Genomic DNA, 24,877 nt, shown 5'->3' on the forward strand with positions numbered 1-24,877 from the left:
CTCTTCAGAGAGTCAATCTCTGACATACCACAGCTATTTTATTACTGAGGGAGGGGTGAAGGATGTAGCAGAGCTAAGATCATTCTGCTGAAGAGTGTGCAGGCTAGGAAGCTGGAGGCTTGGCTAAACTAGAAGAGTATGAAAAGATGGGGAGTCAACTGTATGAACAGATGGTGGCATGTAGAAGAACAATATAGGGATAGTTATACTATACTGTATAATAGAAGTTTTTAACGATAGTTAGTGTAAGTTTAGTTTGGGTTAGTTTATCTGACCGGTTCAGACTACCACTATGAGGGCAAATGGATCTGCATTAAAACTATAGACGTAATGTAGCAGATGTGGACCTACTGCATCCTTTTGAGTCCAAGTGATATCATCACACATGATGAGGGTTTACAAGAAGTCTAGACCACCTGTGCTCCCATAGGGACCCTACTGATGCCCACATGAAGCATCAGGGACCACATGACTCCCCTGGTATCTCTGGGACCTTAGTTTTCACTCTTTTAAAGTATATAGAGGCATCTGTTCTTTTTTGTATGGAAACTCTGGGTCGCTACTTCTAGGAATAGTACTGTGGGTCGAGAGATGCCCAAAGGGACATGCAATGGGCTTTGTCAGAGGACATACTAGGGCCGGAAGGGCAGAACATTTTCTGGTCAGTGGTCAGGAAGGTGGTCAGGGCTGGCGGCATATATTTTGAAAAAGATAAAAACAATTGTCACAATTGTCAGGATTAATAAGACCCTGGAGTTTAGACCACCTCATTCATATCCTCTTAATATATCAACACTTTACAAGATAGGAATAGAATTTTATCTCTTAGTATTAACTTTGACTGAGGACGAGATTTAGGGCTTTTGTATCGGGGAAGTTCTTCTGCTATAAGGATAATGTCATAAATTCATGTGTTGTAGAAAGTAAGATATTGTCTCTGTGTTACACAATGGTCTAATGTTGTGTCATCTTCTCAGTGGTTATGCTGTGGCAAGTAGCAGTGATGATCGGATGAATGAGCCCCCAACATCCTTGGGCCTAGTACCACATCAGGTAATTTATCACACAGCAGTACATTGGGTCCCATCCATAATAGCCAACAAAAGCATTCAGTGTTCCCCTTTGTGTATGACGGCCATTGTTTCATAGGCTAGGGCTACAACTTTATCATGGCACATTAAAATGTCCAGCAGAGCCCCCTTCATAATAAAATGTCCAGCAGCAGCGCCCCCTCATCTATAAAATGTCCAGCAGAGGACCCTTCGTAATAAAATGTCCAGCAGCAGCGCCCCCTCATCTATAAAACATCCAGCAGCAGCGCCCCCTCATCTATAAAACATTCAGCAGCAGCGCCCCCTCATCTATAAAACATCCAGCAGCAGCGCCCCCTCATCTATAAAACATCCAGCAGCAGCGCCCCCTCATCTATAAAACATCCAGCAGCAGCGCCCCCTCATCTATAAAACATCCAGCAGCGCCCCCTCATCTATAAAACATCCAGCAGCAGCGCCCCCTCATCTATAAAACATCCAGCAGCAGTGCCCCCTCATCTATAAAACATCCAGCAGCAGCGCCCCCTCATCTATAAAACATCCAGCAGCAGCGCCCCCTCATCTATAAAACATCCAGCAGCAGCGCCCCCTCATCTATAAAATGTCCAGCAGAGGCCCCTTCTGAATAAAATGTCCAGCAGAGGCCCCTTCTGAATAAAATGTCCAGCAGAGGCCCCTTTTACTCTTCTCCCTGCAAGTTTTTGTTGTTATTGTTTTTATACTCCTCTTTATATACAGTAATAGTGTTGCTGGCTTTTAGTTCATCTTGACAGTTTTCTGAATGTTCACATGGCTTAATAGATGTGTCTCAAACTAGGAACACACACTACCACGTCCCTTTAAGCACACAGTATTAAAAAATGTCAGTCAAAATGCAACCGTGACACAATTGCGGTGCATGAACAAAACAAATACATGCGTAAGCTCATTATTTTATATGCAAATGTGGAAAAAAAAACTGCCACTGTGTTGCAGTTTCCACAGGTTACATGTCAGAAGACGCTTGCATACAGTGCAGTGCATTCTGAAACTCATCCACAAGGAGGCGCTGTGGTCTTATATATTTTTATCAATCCACCGCAGAATTTGAGTGTTTAGGGACAACTTTGTAGCCACTCACCTTCTGACAATTCCGCTTTTATTTCATGGGTTATTTTGTCTTTCAGATCCGAGGATTTTTGTCAAGGTTTGACAATGTTTTGCCCGTCAGCCTTGCTTTTGACAAGTGCACGGCGTGTTCTCTAAAGGTAATGTGCTGCATGTAGGTTCCTTTGTCCCATGAACTCATGGCTGCTGTGCTATTCCATAGCGAATGGCATTCTTTGTCATAATATTTAAAGTCAATATCGCTTAATTTTATTAGCACTTTTTACAGGGTCTGTGGTTTATAATTTCACCATCAATTTCTTTTATCTAAGGCTTTATGACAATTGTTACCACTACCTTCCCTTCCGCTCTAATCTCACCCCTGACACAGACACAATACTCCTTCTACTTGCCGCAAATTTCCTCACACCATCCAAGCCCAAGACGATGATCAGTAGGCAGCTATATACTAGTGTATGGAGCAGGGTCATCAGTATATACAACACACATACTATTCATTCCCCATTGCTCATGTAGCACCTGCATATTCCACATCGCTGTACAAAGATGGTCATCTACTTGTTTTCCTTACAATCCCAAAGAATATTTTCATATTACTCTACATTGTGCCGGTCTTCTGTTATTCCCCCTAGTAAAGTCTAAAGAAATTGACAACAAGGTGTCTTAGGGGTCAATACAATCTGATGCAATGCCAGAAGTTTGGGGGCAGAACCCCAGACTATTGACACCGAGTTGTCATCGTATTTGTCCATTTGTCTGAGGAAAAACAGAGGAACAGTTCAACACAGAGTTATAAGGAAAAATGCCCTGGTATTGTCTTATCATGGAGAATACAAGTAATTACTAAATCCGACATGTCAGGAGACTTGGTATTGCTGAAAAGTCAAAATATTGCATTGCTAAACTGCACTTATGATAAGTGCTAGTATGTCCTATTTAAAGGGTTATAACAGCAATCCAGGATAGAGGAAAACCAGCAGGTGGGTTGGTGTCCATCTCCCGGGATCCCATTGATCACAAGAATCTTTTGTACCCCCAGATGAAAAATGCAGCCAGGTGTGCATACACCGACAGCCTTTTCAAGCTGTCTCATATAATAATTAGAATTCCTTTATTTATATAGCGCTCACAGATTATGCAGCGCTGCACAGAGCTTGCCAAATATAACAAGCTTATCTGTGAAGGTTCGATTGCTGAGACCCCCTCGAACACCAAGACCCCCCCCCCCCCCACATTTTCACTAACAGGTGGAGTGGCAGGTTGAGCATGTGTCCTACCACAACATTCAATACTATAGGAGTATCGGAAATTGCACATCCCTCTGTATAGCCAGCACTCCCATTCACTGTCTATGGGTGTGCAGGAGATACCTGAGCCCTGAGCTCAGTGATTCTTGACACTCTCATACTAATGAAGGGAGTGGCATGAGGTATGCTCAACCTGCCTCTCCACACACTAGTGATAACGGGATACCATCAGACCATCACATATCTGCCTGTGGATAGGGGATACCATGTAATGTTTGTACAACAAACCCTTTAAATGGCTCATCTCAATAAATGGAACCAGTAACCAGGGACCGCATTTTCACTAAACACAGGTTGCAGAAGCCCATTACAGCTCCATTGCAAATCTGCCTTTCTGCCTTTTCTAAGCATTTGATATAGCCACAAGGTCTGTAGCACCCTACGTTACCCAGTTTCTCCATCAATCGCCTCCAACTTCGTTACAACTACTATACAGGATGGGCCATTTATATGGATACACCTAAATAGAATGGGTATGGTTGGTGATATCTACATAAGTATATGGGAGGGAGGAAACTTTTCAAGATGGGTGTTGACCATGGCGGCCATTTTGAAGTCGGCCATTTTGGATCCAACTTTTTTTCCCCAATAGAAAGAGAGTCATGTAACATATAAAACATATAGAGAATTTCACAAGAAAAACAACAGTGTGCTTGGTGCTAGCTTAAGTTTATTCTTTCATTTATAAAATGTATTCAAAGTGGTGCCCATTGTGTTGGATTTACACACTCCCACTCTTGACACACTGATAGCAACAACGCAGAAGAAATCCTAGCATAGACTTCCAGTATCCATTTCTTCAGATGTTGCACATCTCGTATCTTCACAGCATAGACAATTGGCTTCAGACGACCCCAAAGATAAACGACTAAGGGGGTCAGATTGGAAGACCTTGGTTGCCATTCAACTGGCCCATGACAACCAATCCACTTCCTACATGAACAGTTCCCCGGAAAGTGTATTGGTTTTCGTGGGCCAGTTGTGTGTGTGTGTGTGTCCCGTGGGTTGACACCTCAGGCAGAGTAGACATCACATTGATGCAGAGGGATCTAATGAGTTGTTATAGGCAACGGCTAAATGTATTTGTGGTGTTTGATGATTGTTGCTCCACTTTGATGCCAGGAAATCTACCCTAAGGCCTGAAGAAGACATGTTCCTATAAAAACTTTACCCTACACATGTTTCTATTTGTAGCCAGATGTGTCTTTTATCTCCCTCCTCGGCGCTTGCCAGATCCCCCACTGCCGCTCTCCACTGGTTGGAAGGGTTGGAGCTCGTGAAGGAAATTAGATTGTGAGTGCAGACAGGGGATTTCTGCAAGAAATAGGGTAAAGTGTCTAATGGTCGCTCATATGTCTGATACATTGGAATAAATTTCATCATTTCATATATCCGAAGTGATCATCTCTTCTGCATAAGGAAAGATTGTGTTTTAGGGTATTCTGGTGCTTGATTACACAATTTAAAGGGGTTTCCATAGGGGGCAGCACCACTGATTATGTAACCATGAAAGCTGCACTTACTAGTCTGGCCACTAGGCTGAACCTCCAGCTCTATTCTCTGTGTTGTATAGCAGATCATTTATGTGTTTTTAAAGGGGGTTTCTAACTTGGAAGTGAATGTCTTATTTCTAGGATATGGCATAACTTTATGACGAGTGGACCCCCAAGTATCCTGAGAATTAAGGCCATCTACCATCAAAATCCATCTTGATAAACCAGGGACACTTGGTCATAGATCCAGGTGCTGTTACTGTGGTAATCTTCTTTTACCAGCGTAACCCTCCATACTGTAGCTTCACAGGCTGTTACACTGTGCAGGATCACTTCTCCCTCTCCCACTGTGAGAGATTACATCAGGCAGAGAGACGGGGAAATTGCTGAGGGAGCAGTCGGGAGGAGGAGACACTTGAAGCTGAAGCATGGACTGGCGCTGGTAATGCCCTCATCGCCCTTCTGCCTCATTAACATAATTGTGAAAGTTGATTTTAGAAGGGAGGAGAGGCCATGGATAACAAATATAAGACGATTCCCGCAGTCATGGTGCCCCTGGCTTATAATGCTTCATGGTAGATTTATTTTAAAGAGTTTTTCCAGGAATCTGGAAGATCTAAAACACATCTATGGAGGAATTTAATTTATAATACCGCCACTGTTTCACACAGTGACTTATAAATCCTTAAAAGGGGATTTCTAGGAATCCAGAAAACTTTCCCGTGTCCCACTAGTACTTGGAGTTTTTAGGCTGCTCCCAGCCGGAAGTAATGCCCCGAGATCTGAGGTAGCCGCTAATTGGCTGAAGGTGACCCCCTGGAACATCCGGCTGGCTGTAGTGCCCAAAATTGGAATCAATGGATTGCCATGGGAATCGGTAGCCTCACAATGGTGAATATGCATCCATTTTTTTTAACTAATACCAACCCCTTTAAGGGATCTATATGCCACTATTTGATGCAGTGGCATGGCGCCTCCATAAATTCCTTAAATTTTTGTGTTTTAGATTGAAAATGATAAGTTCCGTAGCACTGTATGACATTTGCACCATATAAGGGTCACATACATTTCCATGGGGTTATTACTATGGTGGCATACAGAGGTGAGATCATACTAGACAATCATATACAGGCAGTCCCCGGGTTACGTACAAGATAGGGTCCCTAGGTTTGTTCTTAAGTTGAATTTGTATGCAAGTCGAAATTGTATATTTTATCATTTCAGCTCCAGACAATTATTTTTTTTTTTTTTGCCCAAGTGACAATTGGAGTTTCAAAATTTTTTGCTGTAATGGGACCAAAGATTATAAATAAAGCTTCATTACAGACGCCTTACAGCTGATCATTGCAGTCTGGGACTAATGTAATAGCCTCCAGAGAGCTTCACCAGAGATCACAGTGGGCAGAGAGGTCCGTCTGTAAGTCGGGTGTCCTTAAGTAGGGGACCGCCTGTAAATGTGTTGAGATTCTCCTGTAAATGGCATCACTAATGAGTAATAAGGGAATTTACATGGAGTTTCCCTTTAAGTACACGGCATTAGCAATCAAGCATTTGGAAAAGACTAAACTGATAAATGTCTGCAGTGTTTTCACAATGACTGGTTTTAAATCTTTCACAAATATCCGATTTCCTTGTTTGCTGAAAAGATTTGGCGGCTGTCACATTGCTGGGAGAGACGACCCGTGTGTGTACAGTAGCAAATAAAATCATATCTGTGTCATTGTCAGCCTGGATCCGCTGTGTAGCGACGGCTCCGGCCATACTTTTTATTACCATCTTTATGTGCTTCTTATTTTCAGTAGTGGGGTGTGTAAAATGCTTAATGACTTTTAGGGATTTCCCGAACTTAGACATAACATTTTTGCTCAGGATGCAGCACGTTACACCCTCACCAATTTTTAAGCAATTCAAAATCTTGGAAGAAGTAGTCACTAGTGTTAAGTAGACCCGAACTTCAACGTCCATTAGAGGTTTGGGTCTGAGTTTGGCTCCATAATTCACCCCTCCCTTCTCCCCGCCGTTATCTCCTGCGATCAGTGCTGGCATCGATCACTGGCGTTGACTCTTTAAATGCCACTAGGAAAAAATTGCCAGCAGCATTCAATTGGCGGTACACACATTTTAAAACAAACAGGGTTTTAAAATTCACTAGTAGTCACCCATATTGTCATTTCCTTGCAAAGACTACTTTTGTAATAGGTACATGTGGTCTCCGACTTAAAGGACATCTATCACCAGATCAAGGATTGTAAACCAAACATACAGACATACTGGTGTGTGCCCCATCTGGCAGGATCTGCTGTTCTTTTAGCTTCTTATGCCCTTGTTTTTAAGAAAAAAGGGCTTTAAAAAATATGCAAATTAGCCTGAGGGTTCCAAGCTACATTAACTCCTATGGAGCCTGAAGCCCCTCATGTTCATTTGCATAATTTTATGCCCTTGTTTTTATAATAACACTTATGGAGCCCACAACCCCTCAGGCTCATTTAATTCATTTTAAAAGCCTTTGTTTTTTTTATAAAAAAAACAGGTCATAAGAAGCTAAAAGACGAGCAGATTCTCCCAGAGGGGAAGACACCAGTATGTCGGTGTGCTTGGTGTATAATCTTTGATCCTGGTGGTAGATGTCCTTTAAAGCATACCTACCATCAGGAATCTACCTATTAAGGTAGATCCGGTTAAAGGTCCCTACTTCCATTCTCGGCACAAAACTATTTTTTTCCAATCCTTTAATACTTCCTAACCTGAAGTTAACTTTGTTTTACAAATATGCAAATTATCATCGGAGGCTACTGGGGCGTGGAGAAGCCGCTCCAGACTGTTGAAGTAGAGACTTCTCTATGCCCTAAGTGCATCCTATTTGTGCTTCTGATACAGCTGGTGCTTGCGCTTGGACTTTGTTCCCACAGCCCGGAGAGGCCTCTCCAACCCCCCACCCCCAACCCCAGTAGCCTTTGATGATAATTTGCATATATGTAAAATAAAGTTTAGTTCATTTAGGGAGTATTAAAGGAATAAAAAATTAAAGTTATGTGCGGAGGACAGAAGGAGGTAGCTACCATCAGATCTACCACAATAGGTAGATTACTGATGGTAGGCTTCCTTTAAAGAGAACCTGTGTATGCAGTAGTTACTGTACTGCCTCGCCTTCTTGTTTTTCATTGACATGTCTCACTGCTAAAGAACATGCTACTGTGTGGAACATTGAGAGAGAGAGTGCCGTCAAATTATTGGGCACTTGTGTCCAGGGTGATGTCATCTAAGGTCATCTTACATTTGTACAGTATACTCCATGTATGTATCTGATCACATGAAATCACATCAGCCTCCATGGAGGATGGGGAGCACTAGAAGTCCATGGAGGCTGCTATGATCACACCATGCTACTGCAATGTGATCAGATACGTACATAGGGTAGATGTTGCAAACCTAACTGGGTAAAGGACCTTAGGTGACATCACGCTGGTCACATGACATGCTAAGAAGGGGCATGGGATGTGGGGAGGTGTAGAGTCAGGGCCAGTCGAGAAAGACACGCCCTCACTAGTGCCAGGTAGCATAAGATAAAGTTGATTTATGTGGATGTGAGAGAAACCAATTTTAGCTAATAGGGTGTTAGTTAGTAAATCTGGCTTTATGGGATCCTGTCACTAGCTGTATTTGCTTACCTCCCAACCGCCCAGGATCCAGCGGGACAGTCCCGGTTTTGGACCCTGTCCTGTCGTCCTGGGCATCAACTCTTTCAGTGTCTGGAGTTGGATGAATTTCTATGGTGATACAGAGAGACCTCTCTGTCGGTACACAACAGAGCCTGGCAGGTTCAGTGTCCTCACAATGTGCCAACCAGGTGCTACTGTGATACAGACTCAGTGGAGGAGAAGGCAGGAGAGCAGCTGGGGAAAAAGCACAGGTGAGTACACTTTATTTTTATTCAACAAAAGAGGAGGGCACAATAAGAGGGGCAACAGAGAGTGGGCATAAACAAGAGGGGGAGCAGATAAGAGGCATAATAAGGAAGGGGAGCAGAGAAACGGAACACAATAAGAGGGGAGGGGGAATAGGGCCTTGTAGAGGGTGAGAATATACCGTGTAAGAGCCATTATTCCAGGTATTATACTGTGTGGGCATACTAGGGGGGGGGGGGCGGTTGGCAGGGCAAGGGGTGTGGTTGATTAAAAATTGTGCCACTCTTTTTATCCCGATTGCTATGGTAAATTACCTAATATCCTGCCCCCCACACTACATGCATGTAACTTTGGAGGATATTTTTTTTTTTATGTAAACCGACAAAAAAGATTGAATTCTAGAAAGGACATATCATACTCTACCTGCGGTGGGCTGGTAGTTTAGTGGGGGCAAAATCTGGTGACAGGTTCCCTTTAACAGAATCTTTACCATAGTTATTGAATGTTTATTGATCAGAATATTCTAAAAATATGTTTCTAATTGGTCTAAAACGGAGGTAAATAATTATAAAGAAATTTAGGTTTAGCCGACACCTTCACAACTTTTTCTTTCCCCCATTCCCCCCCCCCCCCCTTTTAAACGTGCAAGTAGAGTGGACAATAAGGTTGTTTGTTCCGGAGAGATTTGCCGATGAAGTTCTTCATTGGAGTTGAGTTCACAGAGAGGCCTTTGTGTGCAAACAGTTGGGTACATTGTTTATTCAGCACGGGATATCTTGCACTGTGATGACACAAGCCACGTCGCGCCCATTGTTTCGCCAAAGTGTGAATCTAGATGAGAGCATTTACTTTTCGTTCTAGCACGAAAGTTTTGGGGTTTCTTTTAGGTGAAAGGACGTGGTCTTTATCACTAATGTGTTTTATTAAAGGAAATCTACCATTATCCATAATAATAAACCACGGACACTTACTCATAGATCCTAGCCCCGTGACTGTCATAATCTTCTTATATATGTTATCCATAGCCTCCTTCCTTTTAAAAGCAACGTTTAAAATTATGCTGGGGGGTGTTACCAGAGCCCTTCCGTGCAGGCTATTACACTGTCTTCCTCCTCCCCGTTCCATGAGTATCCCTGTGATTGTATCGACCTAAAGAATAAACAAGACGTGTCATTTGAGGCACACAGTGAAAAACAGGGCCGACAAGAAAATGGTGCAAATGCATTTTTTACCAATTTCACTGCATTTGGAATTTTTTTTTTCCCACTTCGCAGTACAGGGCATGGAGTATTAAATGCCGTCACTATACAGCATAGTGCATAAAACAAGCCCTCGCACAGCTCTTTACATGGAAAAATTTGTTTTAAGTTATAGGTTTTTTAGGTTGGGGAGTGAAAAATGGAAACGCAAATACGAAAAAGGGCCTGGTCGCTATGTGGTTAAAAAGACAAAGGTTTTAGTAACAATCCTTTAAGTAGATCGATCCCCTGGGACGAGTGAATCCTGAGGGGGCATTCACATGTTACGGTTAAAACTGAATTGAAATCCGTATTGACGTGATTTTAGCTGCAGTGTTGTTAAAGGGGTATTCCCACAAAGACAAGATTTTTAAATATACTCAGGATAACAAAATAACATATTCCCTAATTCACTGTTATTAATAAAAATACAGCATTTCACAGATATAATTCCAACCTGTCTCTATCAGTCCTGGTGTATACAATTTTGGTTGCCTCGGGATCCGACTGTAAATCTTCTGATCCTTATGGTCGGGCAGGACACATTCTTCTGATGAATAACAATAAAAGTCAGATCACTTGCATCCAAAACAGCAGAACCAGTGATACTGTGGAGCAATAGTCAGACAATATATATCCCAGGGTAGTACCCAAAAAGCAAAATAAAGCACAGTTAGCACCAGTACTGTAGTGCGCAAGCAAAAGACAATCCAATAATATCTCAGCTCACTCTTCTAAAGCAGGTTAATAAGCCAGCACAGTTTTTACCTCTCCATGTGGGTTCAAATCGAGTAGGGGTAATACAGTTTGCACTAGCCGGTCCTACACAGCCTCCAGATGTCCACTCTGTGTGTCTTGTGGAAATAATATGCACCATCAGAATCGATCCCCCTTGGTTTGGAAGGTTCCTGCCAGACGTAACTTTGCTTCACCGCGGCCCTGGTTTCCTGTGGATAGACCGGATCCAAAGAATAATGCAATACTGTTGTTGCAATATACATTAAAATTCTTTATTTTAAATACTCAAAAAGTATTCATAAAACATACTCCTGAGCACATCAATCTTGCATTAAGTGGCTCTCACATGTATGCCCGACTCGAGTTTCACCTATATAGCTTCATCTGGGGCTTCTTCTCATGAATAGCTTCTCCTGTCTGCTCAATACAGTATACTCTCTGCCCCTCCCCCATCCATTACAAGACCAGCTCACACACAGTCACTTCCTTCCAGCAAGCAGCATCACACATAGACTTGCTTTACAAGCTACAGTTAAGATGAGATCTTTATAGCAGGAGCAGGAGGCATGTAGCAGAGCTGACTGTGTGTGTGTGTGTGTGTGTGTGTGTGTGTGTGTGTTATAGCTGTGCCATTGTAGAGTGTCATTGTGTAGCATATCCATCTCATGGATCTCATCATCTCTCTTCTCTGATCTGTCTCATCTCTCTCTTTCTATGTGTCAGTTGCTCGTAGAATGTTAAGAAGCTAAATAAAAGTGTAGATAAAACTCTGATAATCTAAGCACATTGTCAGCACACAGCATCTCACAGCACTAGAGGCATCATGAAGTGTCTGATTGGAAAGTCCCTGCCACCCGCTCCAGAATTTTATACTGACCGTCACTTAGTGATAGGAGCTAAGACAATAACACTATGCTCTTATGGTAATTGTATGAACTTTATTGTGTAAACCTTTCTAGTGGATTATAATTTGAGAACTTTCTGTCACGGGCAGACCCCTTTAATTTAATAGGTGAAAGGCATCACTTGAACTGGTGAATTTGATTTTGACGGTGAAACCTATTCATTAAATGGGATTCACATATTCAGTTCATGTCGTTCGCCTTTTAAAATAAAATATTTCACCTAAAATCACATCAAAACTGCAATGTGTGAACGCACCCTGAAGGTTTGTGTGTTCTGCCCTAGTCCGGCTATAATACACGTCTGCACTTCCTGAGATCTTAGATCCATTATGGCTGCAAATTCGGACCCAGGAAACTCCTTTGTGTTCTTTTCTGGAAAATCTCGGCAAATTGTCCTGTGCCATTTCATGTGGTTGTCCTGGAATATAACCATGGATGTATTCCGCCCATACTCCACCCTGGGAGCAGCGGCCCGCTGCTGTGCTTCTGAGAGATTGCTGAGTCAAGCCGGCCTGTCCCCATGATACATCCTGGAATAGTTTCCTATTATTTTATCTGGGGCTGCTCAGCAAGCCTCCTCCTCTGTTTCCTCTCCACCATTTGCTTATCTCGCTCCGCTCAGGGAGAGTTCAGGTTTCATTCGGAGCTCTGCTGGTTTCCAGTGGCCAGATGGTTATATAATGTGTCAGATATAAGATATCGAGTAGTGTCTATTATGAAAATTCTCTTATCGCTGAGTAATAGGATGTACATAATAAAGAGATTGCCTTGGGTTTTAGCAAGTCCTCATAATGTGCCTTCAGTAATCTGCGTTGTGAGTGATTTATGAAATTCACATTTGGGTTTTTATCTTTACACGCGCCAATTTCTGATCAGTTTTAAACCATTGTGATGTCTCCATTTCTATAATAAAATAATAAAAATTAAAGGGACAGTCCTTGTATAGTCGCTATCATTTTAGTCTGATCATTGTTCAGGCTAAAATTTAACTAAACCTTTAAAGGGAACCTATTACCAGATTCTCTAAACTACCAGCCCCCTCAGGTGGGGTTTAAAATGTCCTATCTCTATTTTATGTGACATCTCGCCTGTTTGCCTTTAAAAAAAAATCTCCTTAAAGGGAACCTGTCACCACATTTTTACAAATGCAGCTGGTGACAGGTTTGCATAGAGCCCTAACAACTAACTGACACCCTTCTTTTAGTTAAAGTATTTCCCTTCTAAGATCCCTTTACCCAGTTACATTTGCAACATCTTCCCCATGTATGTATCTGATCACATGGCATGATCACAGCATACCTCCATGGACTTCTACTCCTTCCCATCCTCCATGGAGACTGCTGTGATTTCATGCGATCAGAGACATAGATGGGGAAGACTGTGCAAATGTAACAGGACTTTAGATGACATCACCCTGGTCACATGAAGTGGCCAGTGATGTAATAGAGCTGTCTCAACACAATGGGGCAGATTTACTTACCCGGTCCATTCGCGATCCAGCGGCGCGTTCTCTGCAGTGGATTCGGGTCTTCGGGCGATTCACTAAGGCAGTTCCTCCGACGTCCACCAGGTGTCGCTGCTGCGCTGAATGCACTGGAGTTCACCAAGCCGGGCCGAGTGAAGGTAAGCGCGTGTGAAGCGGCGGTTTTTCTGAATCCGTCGGCCCCCGATTTCTGTCGCGTGCATGCCGACGCGACACAATCCGATCGCGTGCGCCAAAAACCCGGGGCAATTCAGGAAAAATCGCCGTAAATCGGAAATATTTGGGTGACACGTTGGGAATCGGGCCCTTAGTAAATGACCCCCAATGTTCAACACCGTAGCATGTTCTGTAGCAGTGAGACCTGTCAATCAGGAACAAGGAGGCAGGGCAGTGCGGTAACTACTGAATATCCAGGGCCTCATTAGACTCACATATTGTCATTGGACTCACATTGCATCAGGAGGATGGAGAAGGCTCATGGGCAGAGCCCTTCTCTGTCCGTACCAGGTGGTTGTGTGCTGCATATTGCAGCAAACACCCCCCAGGAACACCCACAGTCGGTGCTAGCACCAATCATGGGTTTTAACCATCTAATTGCCTCCGATTGTGCAGCAGAAAGCCCCTTTATGTGCAGAATTTTGTGTTGCATCAGGTATAGCTCTGCGGTGCCACAAATGTGTCTCGGATACTTTCTAAATACATGTGCAAGCAGTTTGCACTGAAAAGAACATGCACAGTCAGATATAAAACTGGTGCAGGGGCTTTAATAAGTCTGGGCTATAGTATTGAGGTTTTGGGAGATTTTGGTCACTCTGCCTCCAAAGCAACACTGTACCCCTGTAACACTGTACCCCTGTAACACTGTACCCTAAACATTCTTAAATGTTCTTATTATTTTTGTAAAATTATATTTACTCCATTCATTTTTCAAAACATAAAGGCAATTCTGCGAATGTTTTGAATTTTTTATTTTATTTTTTAAACAAATTCCTTCAATTCCAGATTTATATAGTTTGGCTTTTTTTTTGTTTCTTTGTTTGTTACCATCACGGGAACTTTTTGAATTTTGTGTGTGTGTTATAAGTTTAAATGGGCAAAGACGGAGAAGTGTTTTGTTTTGTTTTTAAAGGGAACCTGTCACCAGGAGACCCATTTTTAGCACTCCCCCAGTCCCCACAGAGCATAGTACATACACTGCCAAAGTGTTTTTGTATAAAAAATAGGTTTTACAGAAAAAAAGATATGTTATATTGTACCTTTCATTCGCATCTGCTGTGTGACTAGGCAGTTGCCTATTGGGAGGGGCTGGAAAGGAGCAGTTCCCCCCACCCTTGGGAAACTGCTACTCCATGTGACCTTTTCAAATAAATGAAAACACTTGGCTTAGCGACGCCCCTTGCTCCTCTACAGCCAATCCCGAGTGTTGGTAGTTATTCATATATTTGAAAAGTTCACATGTTTCCCAAGGGTGGGGGGGGGGGAACTGCTCCTTTCCAGCCCCTCCCAATTGGCAACACACAGCAGATTCTAATGAAAGGTACAATATAACATATCTTTTTTTCTGTAAAACCTATTTTTTATACAAAAACACTTTGGCAGTGTAGGTACTATGCTCTGTGGGGACTGGGGGAGTGCTAAAAATGGGTCTCCTGGTGACAGGTTCCCTTTAAATAATATTTGGGAAATATTTTTGATTCCTGCTTGTCAGCGTGGCAAGTCCGGGAGTAGCTCCACTGCAACATGGCAGCCAATGAGCTCCCTGTAAGTGAAGTCCATATTGTGGGGGTAAAGGCTCCACAAAATTGCTAGATTTTTATTTTCTCGGAAACCTTAAAATTCAGCTAACAATTGCCACCTTGTGCAACATGGTTAGTCAGATCCCATTCACACTATAAGATTTGGGAATCGCTACATTGGCTACTGTTCAGAAAATCCCATGAGTATGCTTTCCGAAAATCCACCTCTACCTCCTCCGTACTAACGGCTTTTCCTTTTTACCATTTAAGGTGTGTATATTCCAGTCAATATACGCAATGAAGCATTATGGTTGGCTCCGAAATTTTCACAGCCGCCCTTCCTATTAGTCTTGAATGAAACCATTAGCTGTAAGTCCAGCGTTGTCCTCGCTGAGAACAGGCTCGGCTTCCTTCCTCTGCTCCCTTTCCTGTTTGTGTATGGGAACCTTCCCTTGGTGTAGAAGGACAGGAAGGTCACTCTTTCTATGTAAGTCTGAGCCGTGCCAGAACCTCGCTAGGCACAGATATTATTTTAGTATATTCAGACCATCTTCGTGTCGGCTCCTTTCTTTACTCGCAGTGTTTAGATTTGTATCGTAGACGGCAGGAGCCCGGATCAATGGTCCGTGCAGTCAGACAACATCCTGCAAAACATAATGTATAACGTGAATGACATAGTAATGTAACACTGCTGCCATTATTGGCTTAGTACCGAGGATGGGATTTGTTATTCATCTTCACGCTACAGTTGTCGCCATTTAAATTGTGTTTTTTCGTTGACTTTAGGAAATGGTGAATATCCCAGAATAGGACTGGAACTAATATTTCAAAACATAGCCCCCATCTGTCATAGTTATAAAGTCATTTCATTTAAACTTTGTAACCCTTAACCCTTCATACCTGTCGTGTGTTGTAGGAATCGGCTCTCATTCTAAATTGTACATATGATTTTCAGATTGTCAAAAATATAAAAAGTATACTTGCCACAATGGCCACGTTTTTAGGTCTTAGTGACCTGAAACAAGGGCAACATCGGGTTCCATGGAGGCCACTGATTGGCTGCAGCAGTCCTTTGGCCACCAATGTTTTTGGTTACAGCCCATAAATGTTTCTCCAATTTTTGACCGATGAATTATACTCACTGCAACAGAACTGATTAATTGAGATCTGGAATACACTTGAGGGATAACGTATTGAGGGACTGTGGTGTTCTCAGGTTAAGGTTCCAGTCGGGGGCACGCTCTGTTAGGTCCAAGTTGAGGTCTTGGGGTTTATTCGGGCCACAGTTCATCGAGGGTCACAATAGGGTTAGACACCCCGATCCCACGGAGACCCTTCTTTACCAATAATACACCCTGTTCCTTTCTTACCGACCAGTCATACATACTTCATATATATAACACCGACACACCTCTGCTTTATCTGTCTATATATCATCGGTACTGCTGATGGTTCCTATTCCAATACTGATGCAGAGGCTCTGGGACGCCACAAGGTATGAAATGATACCTTTAGGCGTCATTGTTTAATGTGGGGTGCATCTTGTTATGGGCCCTTTATTCAATTTCAATTGGCTGTAATGAAACAAAGAGTGAAAAATTTAAAGGGATCTAAATACTTTCTGTACCTACTGTACCTATTGTACCTATCTCTTCTCTCTGTCAGTCTCTCTCTGTCTCTGTCTGTATGTTTCTGTCTTTCTCTGTCTGTCTGTCTCTCTCACTGCCTCTCTCTCTCACTTTCTCTCTCTCTGTGTCTATCTCTCTCTCACTGTCTCTATAATTATTTTTTATATGGAGTCAACCTTTAACTTTGGGAGACAGTTGAATATTTACCAAATTTCGAGTGGGTGTCGCATTAGGAATCCCCTTGGGAAATCCATTATAACAAACATTATGTATAACCTCTAATGCACAGATATAGACATGCACAGGGTCACCATTTACTTTAGGTTGAAAAGCAATTTATCTCTTAAATGACTAGAAAAATGATGCAAGTATCACAGTGTTCCCTGCTTTTTGGCGGTTTTTACCGGTACTTGCATTTAGACGATTGCTAAGAAACAGGTTATCCAAGATCATCCGGAGCTTCCATCTGCAGGTTACAAGGTTGAACTTTGTGAGTTTCTGTAATTTGGAGATGATTGACTGCACTTTCTCCACTAATGTGTTCCCTCTGTCCTTACAGGTGATCGACCAGTATGAGAAAGATGGCTTCCAGTTCTTGGCCAAAGTTTTTAACTCTTCGCATTCCTTCCTGGAAGATTTGACGGGTCTTACCTTGCTGCATCAGGAGACCCAGGCGGCAGAGGTCAGAGCTCTACCTCTTTTATGTCTGTGTCTATTATGCGTGCTGGAGGATTGTTGCTCATGTTTTTGTTTTTTTTTTAAATCGAAAAGTAAGCCTTTTGTCCTCACAATAATAATAAGAAAAATATGTAGCATCAGGGAATGCCATAGATATTCAATAATAATCTATGGGATAAGGTTAAATGAGGTTTCCAGGGCAAAAATATTGTTTTTATAGGATAGATAAATAATATCAAACCTTCAGGGGTCCGTAAGCCCTTCCCTTCCAAGCAGCTAAAAAACAGAGAATGGAACATGAAGGAGATGGCTCCATTCCCTGTATAGTGGCTGAACCGTGTCACTGCAGCTTTGGTCCCATGCTTCCTTTTTCATTTTCTTTTTATTAGCTGATCTGTGGGATCCTGTCATATCCAATATTTTGGTGCAGAAAACACTTTAGGGCTTTATATGTTAATTCTGGCCAAACAATGTTACGATTTTTACGATTTTGTATGAGGAAATCGCTGGTGCAGCTTGAATAAGATATAGGTATAAATCAAATATAAAAGCATAAGTCCAAAAATCTCACCTTAAGAGGTTTTTGTTGTTATGAACTACCCTTATGAAAGGTCCCAAGTATCAAATCATGAAGGTCAAACTTTTATGACCTTTCTTCAATCGCCTAATTTAAGTGACCATGACGCTGTATCCCTTCTTGATATACATGGCTTCTATCTTCCCAAAAGAGCGCCACATCTGACCATTGGTAGTATTTGGTATTACAACTAAGATCTATTTATTTATATATAGCTGAGCTGCAATAACCTTGGTCCACCCTTTAAGTGGACATACTGCTGAAAATAACTCCAGGGGGCGCCACACACATCGATTCGTGGAAATAACTAGACTTGGCGCTTTTTGTAAAATGGATTCTAATTGAATATGTGTCATGTTTTGAGTGATCTTATGAAAGAGATAAATATTTTATATCGGGACAACCCCTTGCTCTTAAATTGATTAGTTTTTCCTTAAGGGAGAGGTGCAAAAATTCCCGAATAATAAGACGGCACAGTCTCCTACAACAAGCAGTTGAGTTACGGCTTTGATTTTGTAAAGCAAGTGGAAAAATAAGTGCATTAAGCTACTGAGTCTCTATGGCAACTCCTTTTGCAGTCGTTTTTTCGGAATTCCTGTTAGATCCGGAATGGGCCTTCCATCATTGTCCTGCGATTTCCACAGCCGCCATACTAACAAGCGGTAGCCTGTAAGTTAATACTTTTACTGATTTGAAGCCGTCTTGTTTACTTTCATATATAACGTGAATATCATTGTGCCGGAGCCAATTCCTCTTACTATAAATCTCACAGCCCCGGCCTGTCGGCTAAGAATAGAGGCATGACTCAAGTTACTCTGGGAGTTATTTGAAGACGGCACTTACCTCATCTCCTTAGATAGCTCCCACCTGACTCTGGAGTGCAGCTCCGCACAAAGATTTAATGCCGGTTTCTCTCGTATCCAGTGTCAGGAGTCGGTAAACTGTTGATCATTGTGAGAAGGATCTTACTGAGGACGGAGGGTCATTTACTCCCGGCTCCGGTTACTCTGATGCTCCAACTGCAGGATGTTATTAACTGCATGTAATAGCCAAGTCACATCCACACAAAATGTATACATGATCCAAAAACAGTTGTGTGATCTTACCCTTATATAGCATGAAATAACACGAGTAAATCTCTCGGTGACTGCAAATCTTTCATTTGTTTAAGATCTGTTGCCTATGAGCGAGTACGATCCAAGAAACGCGCTCCGTGCGCTGCCGCAATTTCCTAGACCAAACCACTGGACTGAACGAACATATTCAATGGTACGAGGTTCAGTCTAGGAAATCCCGCCAGCGCACAAAACAAATCACTTTCACACAGTCAGTATTTTATCTGTAATTTGCATCAGTGATTGAAGCCAAAACCTGCAGAGAGGAAAGGTATAATGGAAAGGTCTGTATCTTTCCGGTATCGAGAGACAACTCCTGGTTTTGGCTTAGGCTGCGTTCACACGTTGGATTTACGTAGCGTTTACATTTGAGTTATCAATACATTTACATTGTATTAATATTGTTTTTCCGTTAGACAAATGCTAACCTAATGTAAACATTAAAAGTAATTGAAACACAATTGAATTGAATAGGACCTCCTGTCTGCCTTGTTCCCCTCATTCAAGATAAAACAGCCATTCTAAGCTGAATGTACCTGCTCTCGTCAGATCACAGAAGCAAAGCAGCTTCAGGCCTGGCAAGTGGCAGCTTGGGAGACTGGCTGTGAATCCAAGGTTCCATTGTCTGTGGAATAGCCTGCCTCAAGTGCTGGCCACAGCAGGGACAGCAGAGAGCTTCAAGAAGGGTCTAGATGCCTTTTTATACATAAATGACATTGATGGTTATGTTATATGGATTTGTTTCCCTAAAATACCTTCCTCATTTAACTTGATTAAAGGAAACCTACCACTTGAAGTGACAGGTATAAGAAGGACATACCAAGCACCAGCTCAGGGTGAGCCGGTGCCGGAGCTTAGTTTTGTTAGTGTTTTAAACCGCAGCATCGCGGTTTAAAACACTTTTTAAACTTTATGGCCGAAGCTGCTTCGGCGCAGGGAGGTACGCGCTCGGCGCACTGTGCACGCGGCTACATAGGAAGTGTAAACCGCGATGCTGCGGTTTAAAACACTAACAAAACTAAGCTCCGGTACCAGCTCACCCTCAGCTGGTGCTCGGTAGTTCCCCCTTATACCTGCCACTTCAAGTGGTAGGTTTCCTTTTAACAATTGTCCTTTTTTTCAACCGTATAAACTATTATACTATGAAAATGACTTTAGCTTTTGAAATTTATGGTGAATTCTGTCTTTCTAGCCGGATCAAGAGATTGTCAGTTAAGTGTCAGATTACATAGAAGTCTATGGAGCGAGGAGAGGGGGAGCGAGTCACAGCAGCTAGGTCTCCGGCCAGCAGCTTTGTAGATATGTGAGGTGCTCTTCAACCCATTTGGTTAATTTATTTGTTAAGAATCTTGACAAGAATCACATAATAATCTGTGATTTAGCTGGAAGCCCTGACATGTGAAAAGGAAACCCTGTAACGTGCCTCGCCATTGACAGCATATTGTACTGTTTGTATGCTCTAGACACATTTTTGTAGCACTACTAGATATGCCGGGTTTTTTATTACGTCGTCGTCATGTTACATTCACACGTGTTAGACTGGATTTACATTGCGCCTTTCGACACATTTAGCGTGTAAACTAGGAAATCTCCTAACATGCACGATAAACGTGTTCATAGACATAAAGGGGGAGATTTATCATCAAGTTTTTGTTAGCTGTTCTAGTTGCCCATGGAAACCAATCAGAGCTCAGCTTTAATTTTATAAACAACTGTGGGAATATGATAGCTGAGCTCTGATTGGTTGCCACGGGGAACTAGAACAGTTCTGCTCTTAGAGACTTATGATGAATCTCCCCCAATGTGTCAGACGGTGACCTAATGTTTTCCTCTGGATGCTCAATTACATCCAGCAGGAAACTCTGGGTTTTTCCATCCTGCCTCCTGCAGGAGAACACCGTATACGCTCAGTGGAGGCCATTTTAAAAGGCAAAGGGGATGGATCTAACTGAATAGCATCTATCCCTGGCCTCCGCTCAGCTTACTATTTGGTTGTTTCCCCAGTGATGTAACTGTATAAAAGGACAGTGACGCCATTCAGGAGACACCGAAACATTGGCAGCAGCAAATCGCTAGCTGCTGGCGATATTCTCTCCTCTTCATTTTTTAGTGCTGTGTGTGGTTTATTGATCAGGTGAGGTAGCAGAGCTGAATGTGTCATTGTCTTATATCCATCTCATGACTCTGATCTGCCTCATCTCTTTTCCTAAGTGTCAGATACTAGTGAATGTTTTGAAGATAAATGAGAATGTAGCTAAACCCTGTACCCTGATAATCTAAGCACATTGTCATCACACAGCATCTCATAGCACTAGAGGAATCATTAAGTGTCTGTTCAGCTGCTGCCTGCCCACACTGCTGAATCACACACACTGACCAAAAACGCCAAAAAAACTGACTAAAATTGCAAAGCAATGGGCTAAAAAATTCGAAAAATTGTTAATGTGTAAACATCACTTGAGGATTAAAGTTTGAGAACTTTCTTTAGAACCTTTAACAGCTTCAACAATGGTGCGTCCACCTTCTTGTTCCACAACGTATTTCACCATCCGCCATATTTCTGTCCACGCCTGCGTGCGTCAACGTCTCGTTTACCCGTGTGAGTTTTTTCCCCCATCTTATCTTTTGATCTTCCTGATTTTCCCACTGTTTGTCTCCTGTGTTCAGGTGGTTAAGCCATGAGAAGAAATGCTTAGATCAGGATCTTTTATTATTGTAATGCTTTCACTTGAACTCTCTCCTCATACTTGGCAGCCAACTTCCTGGGTCTTGTTACAACGTGTTTTAGGATCTTAGAAAGAATTTTCATTGTGTTTATTGTAGAGGGGGGAAAAAAAAGTTACTAAGCAACGGGAACACAATTATCTACAGGCACATAAAAAGAGACAGCGCCGGAGTGCCTGGATTTATTATCTCTCCGATGCTGGCTGTTAGGGAAGGAAACCCCAGCCCTCGACAATCTAGGATCGGCCTTCACGCCCTTGTATAATCATCGGCCCCGCGGTAAAATCAAATAAAAATGTATTAGTCCTTCTAAAGATTGCTTACGATTCGGCAGACAGTTGTATACAATAAAGTGTTTATAATATGTTATCTTATATTTTTTTACTATTGCATTAGTATATAATTGAGCTGTTGGATGATAGAGACCAAAGCAACCAGAGACCTATTTTTTCTGTACCTATGCTGTAGATATACATGGCCCAGGCTTCACCGTCTCACAATGCACCAGTTCTCAGGCTGATGCAGGATGATGGGGCCGAGACGGCCCATTCGCGATCCAGCGGCGCGTTCTCTGCGGTGGATTCGGGTCTTCCGGCGATTCACTAAGGCAGTTCCTCCGACGTCCACCAGGTGTCGCTGCTGCGCTGAAGAGCATCGGAACGCACTGGAGTTCACGATCCTATTCCGGGTGAAGGTAAGCGCGTGTCCCGTGACACTTTTTTTTTTTTTTTAAATGCGGTGGTTTCTTCTAATCTGTCGGGTTATTGTTCGGTCATGCCCCCCGATTTCCGTCGCTTGCATGCCGGGGCCAATGCGCTACAATCCATTCGCGTGCGCCAAAAACTCGGGGCAATACAGGGAAAATCTGCGCAAATCGTAAATATTCGGGTAGCACGTTGGGAAAACGTGAATCGGGCCCTTAGTAAATGACCCCCGATGTGTTGATATCTGGTGTAAATTTAGACCAGGTAAGTTTACTTTAGACAAAAAAATGCACCAATTTTGCGGTGTTTTGACTGGAGTGTATTGTCATTTCTTAAAGGGGTTGGAACCAACTAAGGAAATTTTCCCCTATAATAATTCTTTATTTATATAGCGCACACAGATTATGCAGCGCTGCACAGAACTTGCCAAATCAGTCCCTGTCCCCAATGGGGATCACAATCTAATCAACCTACCAGTATGTTTTGGAGTGTGGGAGGAAACCGGACGACCCAGAGGAAACGCACGCAAACATGGAGAGAACATACAAACCTTGGACTTGAACCCAGGTCCCCAGCGCTGCAAGGCTGTAGTGCTAACCAACTTTTTCAGTTGGGTCCCGTGTGACCTGGACATATGGTTGGATTGGCAGCAGTGCAGTCATACCGGCAAATTGCCACCTCTACCTACTAGCCATGGCTGTGATAGCCTGCCAGCCCCCTGCAGTATATAGCCTGCCAGCCCCCTGCAGTGTATAGCCTGCCAGCCCCCTGTAGTGTATAGCCTGCCCGCCCCCTGTAGTATATAGCCTGCCCGCCCCCTGTAGTGTATAGCCTGCCAGCCCCCTGTAGTGTATAGCCTGCCAGCCCCCTGCAGTGTATAGCCTGCCAGCCCCCTGTAGTGTATAGCCTGCCCGCCCCCTGTAGTGTATAGCCTGCCCGCCCCCTGTAGTGTATAGCCTGTCAGCCCCCTGTAGTGTATAGCCTGTCAGCCCCCTGTAGTGTATAGCCTGTCAGCCCCCTGTAGTGTATAGCCTGTCAGCCCCCTGTAGTGTATAGCCTGTCAGCCCCCTGCAGCGTATAGCCTGTCAGCCCCCTGCAGCGTATAGCCTGCCAGCCCCCTGCAGCGTATAGCCTGCCAGCCCCCTGCAGCGTATAGCCTGCCAGCCCCCTGCAGCGTATAGCCTGCCAGCCCCCTGCAGCGTATAGCCTGGCAGCCCCCTGCAGCGTATAGCCTGGCAGCCCCCTGCAGCGTATAGCCTGGCAGCCCCCTGCAGCGTATAGCCTGGCAGCCCCCTGCAGCGTTTAGCCTGCCAGTCCCCCCCCCCCCCTTCCTCAGTATATGGCCTGCAGCCACTGTCCCCAATATAATGCCTGTAGGAAAAAATCCAAAAGCGTTCTCACCTTCTGACGCCACCAGCCCTTCCCCCCCCAGCAGGTCCTCTTCTATCCATCGCGGCCCTGGCATCGGCTCCATGTCCTCGCAGGCCGGCGCATGCACCATGATGTCAGCCGCTTGCTGATGTCATATTGTGTACAATGCCGGCGCAAATAGTAGAATGTCAGCGTGCGGCTGATTTCATGGTGCCAACGACGGACAGCAGGGACACGTAACCGATGCTGCGGCCACAATGGATAGAAGAGGACCAACCGGGGGGCGTTGGAAGGTAAGTACACTGACTAGAGAATACGGTGTATATAAATCCCTGACATCTTTACAAGGCAATTATTGTGTATGGAAAGTTTGCTTGGTACCCCACAAGCACACTATAGAAAGATCTAAGTAGGGGGTGGTCCCCTACTAAGGCACAGCCGATTTACAGACGCCCTGTCTGCCCCCTGTGACGTCTGGGGAATCTCTCTGGATACTTTGCTATAGTCCCAGACTGCAATGATCAGCTGTAAGGTGGCTGTAATGAAGCTTTTTTAGAAAATCTAAATAGAAATAGAAAATTTGCTGGAGCTGATTATAAAATATACACTTCCAACTTACATACAAATTCAACCTAAAGAACCGATCTTGTACTTAATCTGGGTATTGCATGTATTCCTTTTTTTAATTATTTTATTTTATTTACAATTGCATGAAATTTTACTGTTTCTGCAGCAATATCCTGCAGGGAATGTGATAGCCCGGAGTAGTTTTACAATTCAGAAGTTTTCCAATTGTAAATTAACTTAAAAACATGTTTGTTCTTTTATGTATTGTTTAAGACGCGAGGACATTTGGTTGCATTCAATTCCAGATGCCTTTTTAATTTCAGATATTTTTGTTTGCCTTTCCTAACATAGGTCACATAAATAACAAGCATTACTGTATATACTCTAGTATAAGCCGACCTGCGTATAAGCTGAGGTACCTATTTTTGCCATAAAAAACTGGGAAAACGTATTCACTTGAGCAGAGCCACCCTTTAAAAAGAAATGTCCAGCAGAGCCCTCCTTTAAAAAACATTTACCACAAGGGTATAGGATTGTAACCCAAGAACA

At 43.1% G+C, this 24,877-nt stretch overlaps 1 protein-coding gene across 6 annotated transcripts in view; it reads left to right on the forward strand.

Annotated features, from left to right (window-relative positions):
- Positions 1-24,877, forward strand: part of ATG7 (autophagy related 7) — a 151,934-nt gene that overhangs the window by 46,704 nt on the left and 80,353 nt on the right. For all 6 annotated transcript variants that reach the window (XM_072129026.1, XM_072129023.1, XM_072129028.1 and 3 more), the window contains 3 exons: positions 978-1,053; positions 2,219-2,299; positions 17,152-17,274. In XM_072129026.1, coding sequence (XP_071985127.1) covers positions 978-1,053; positions 2,219-2,299; positions 17,152-17,274 — 280 coding nt within the window. The remainder of the gene's footprint in view (positions 1-977; positions 1,054-2,218; positions 2,300-17,151; positions 17,275-24,877) is intronic.

Source organism: Engystomops pustulosus, chromosome 10 (assembly GCF_040894005.1).
Source record: "Engystomops pustulosus chromosome 10, aEngPut4.maternal, whole genome shotgun sequence".
NCBI classification, from domain to species: domain Eukaryota; kingdom Metazoa; phylum Chordata; class Amphibia; order Anura; family Leptodactylidae; genus Engystomops; species Engystomops pustulosus.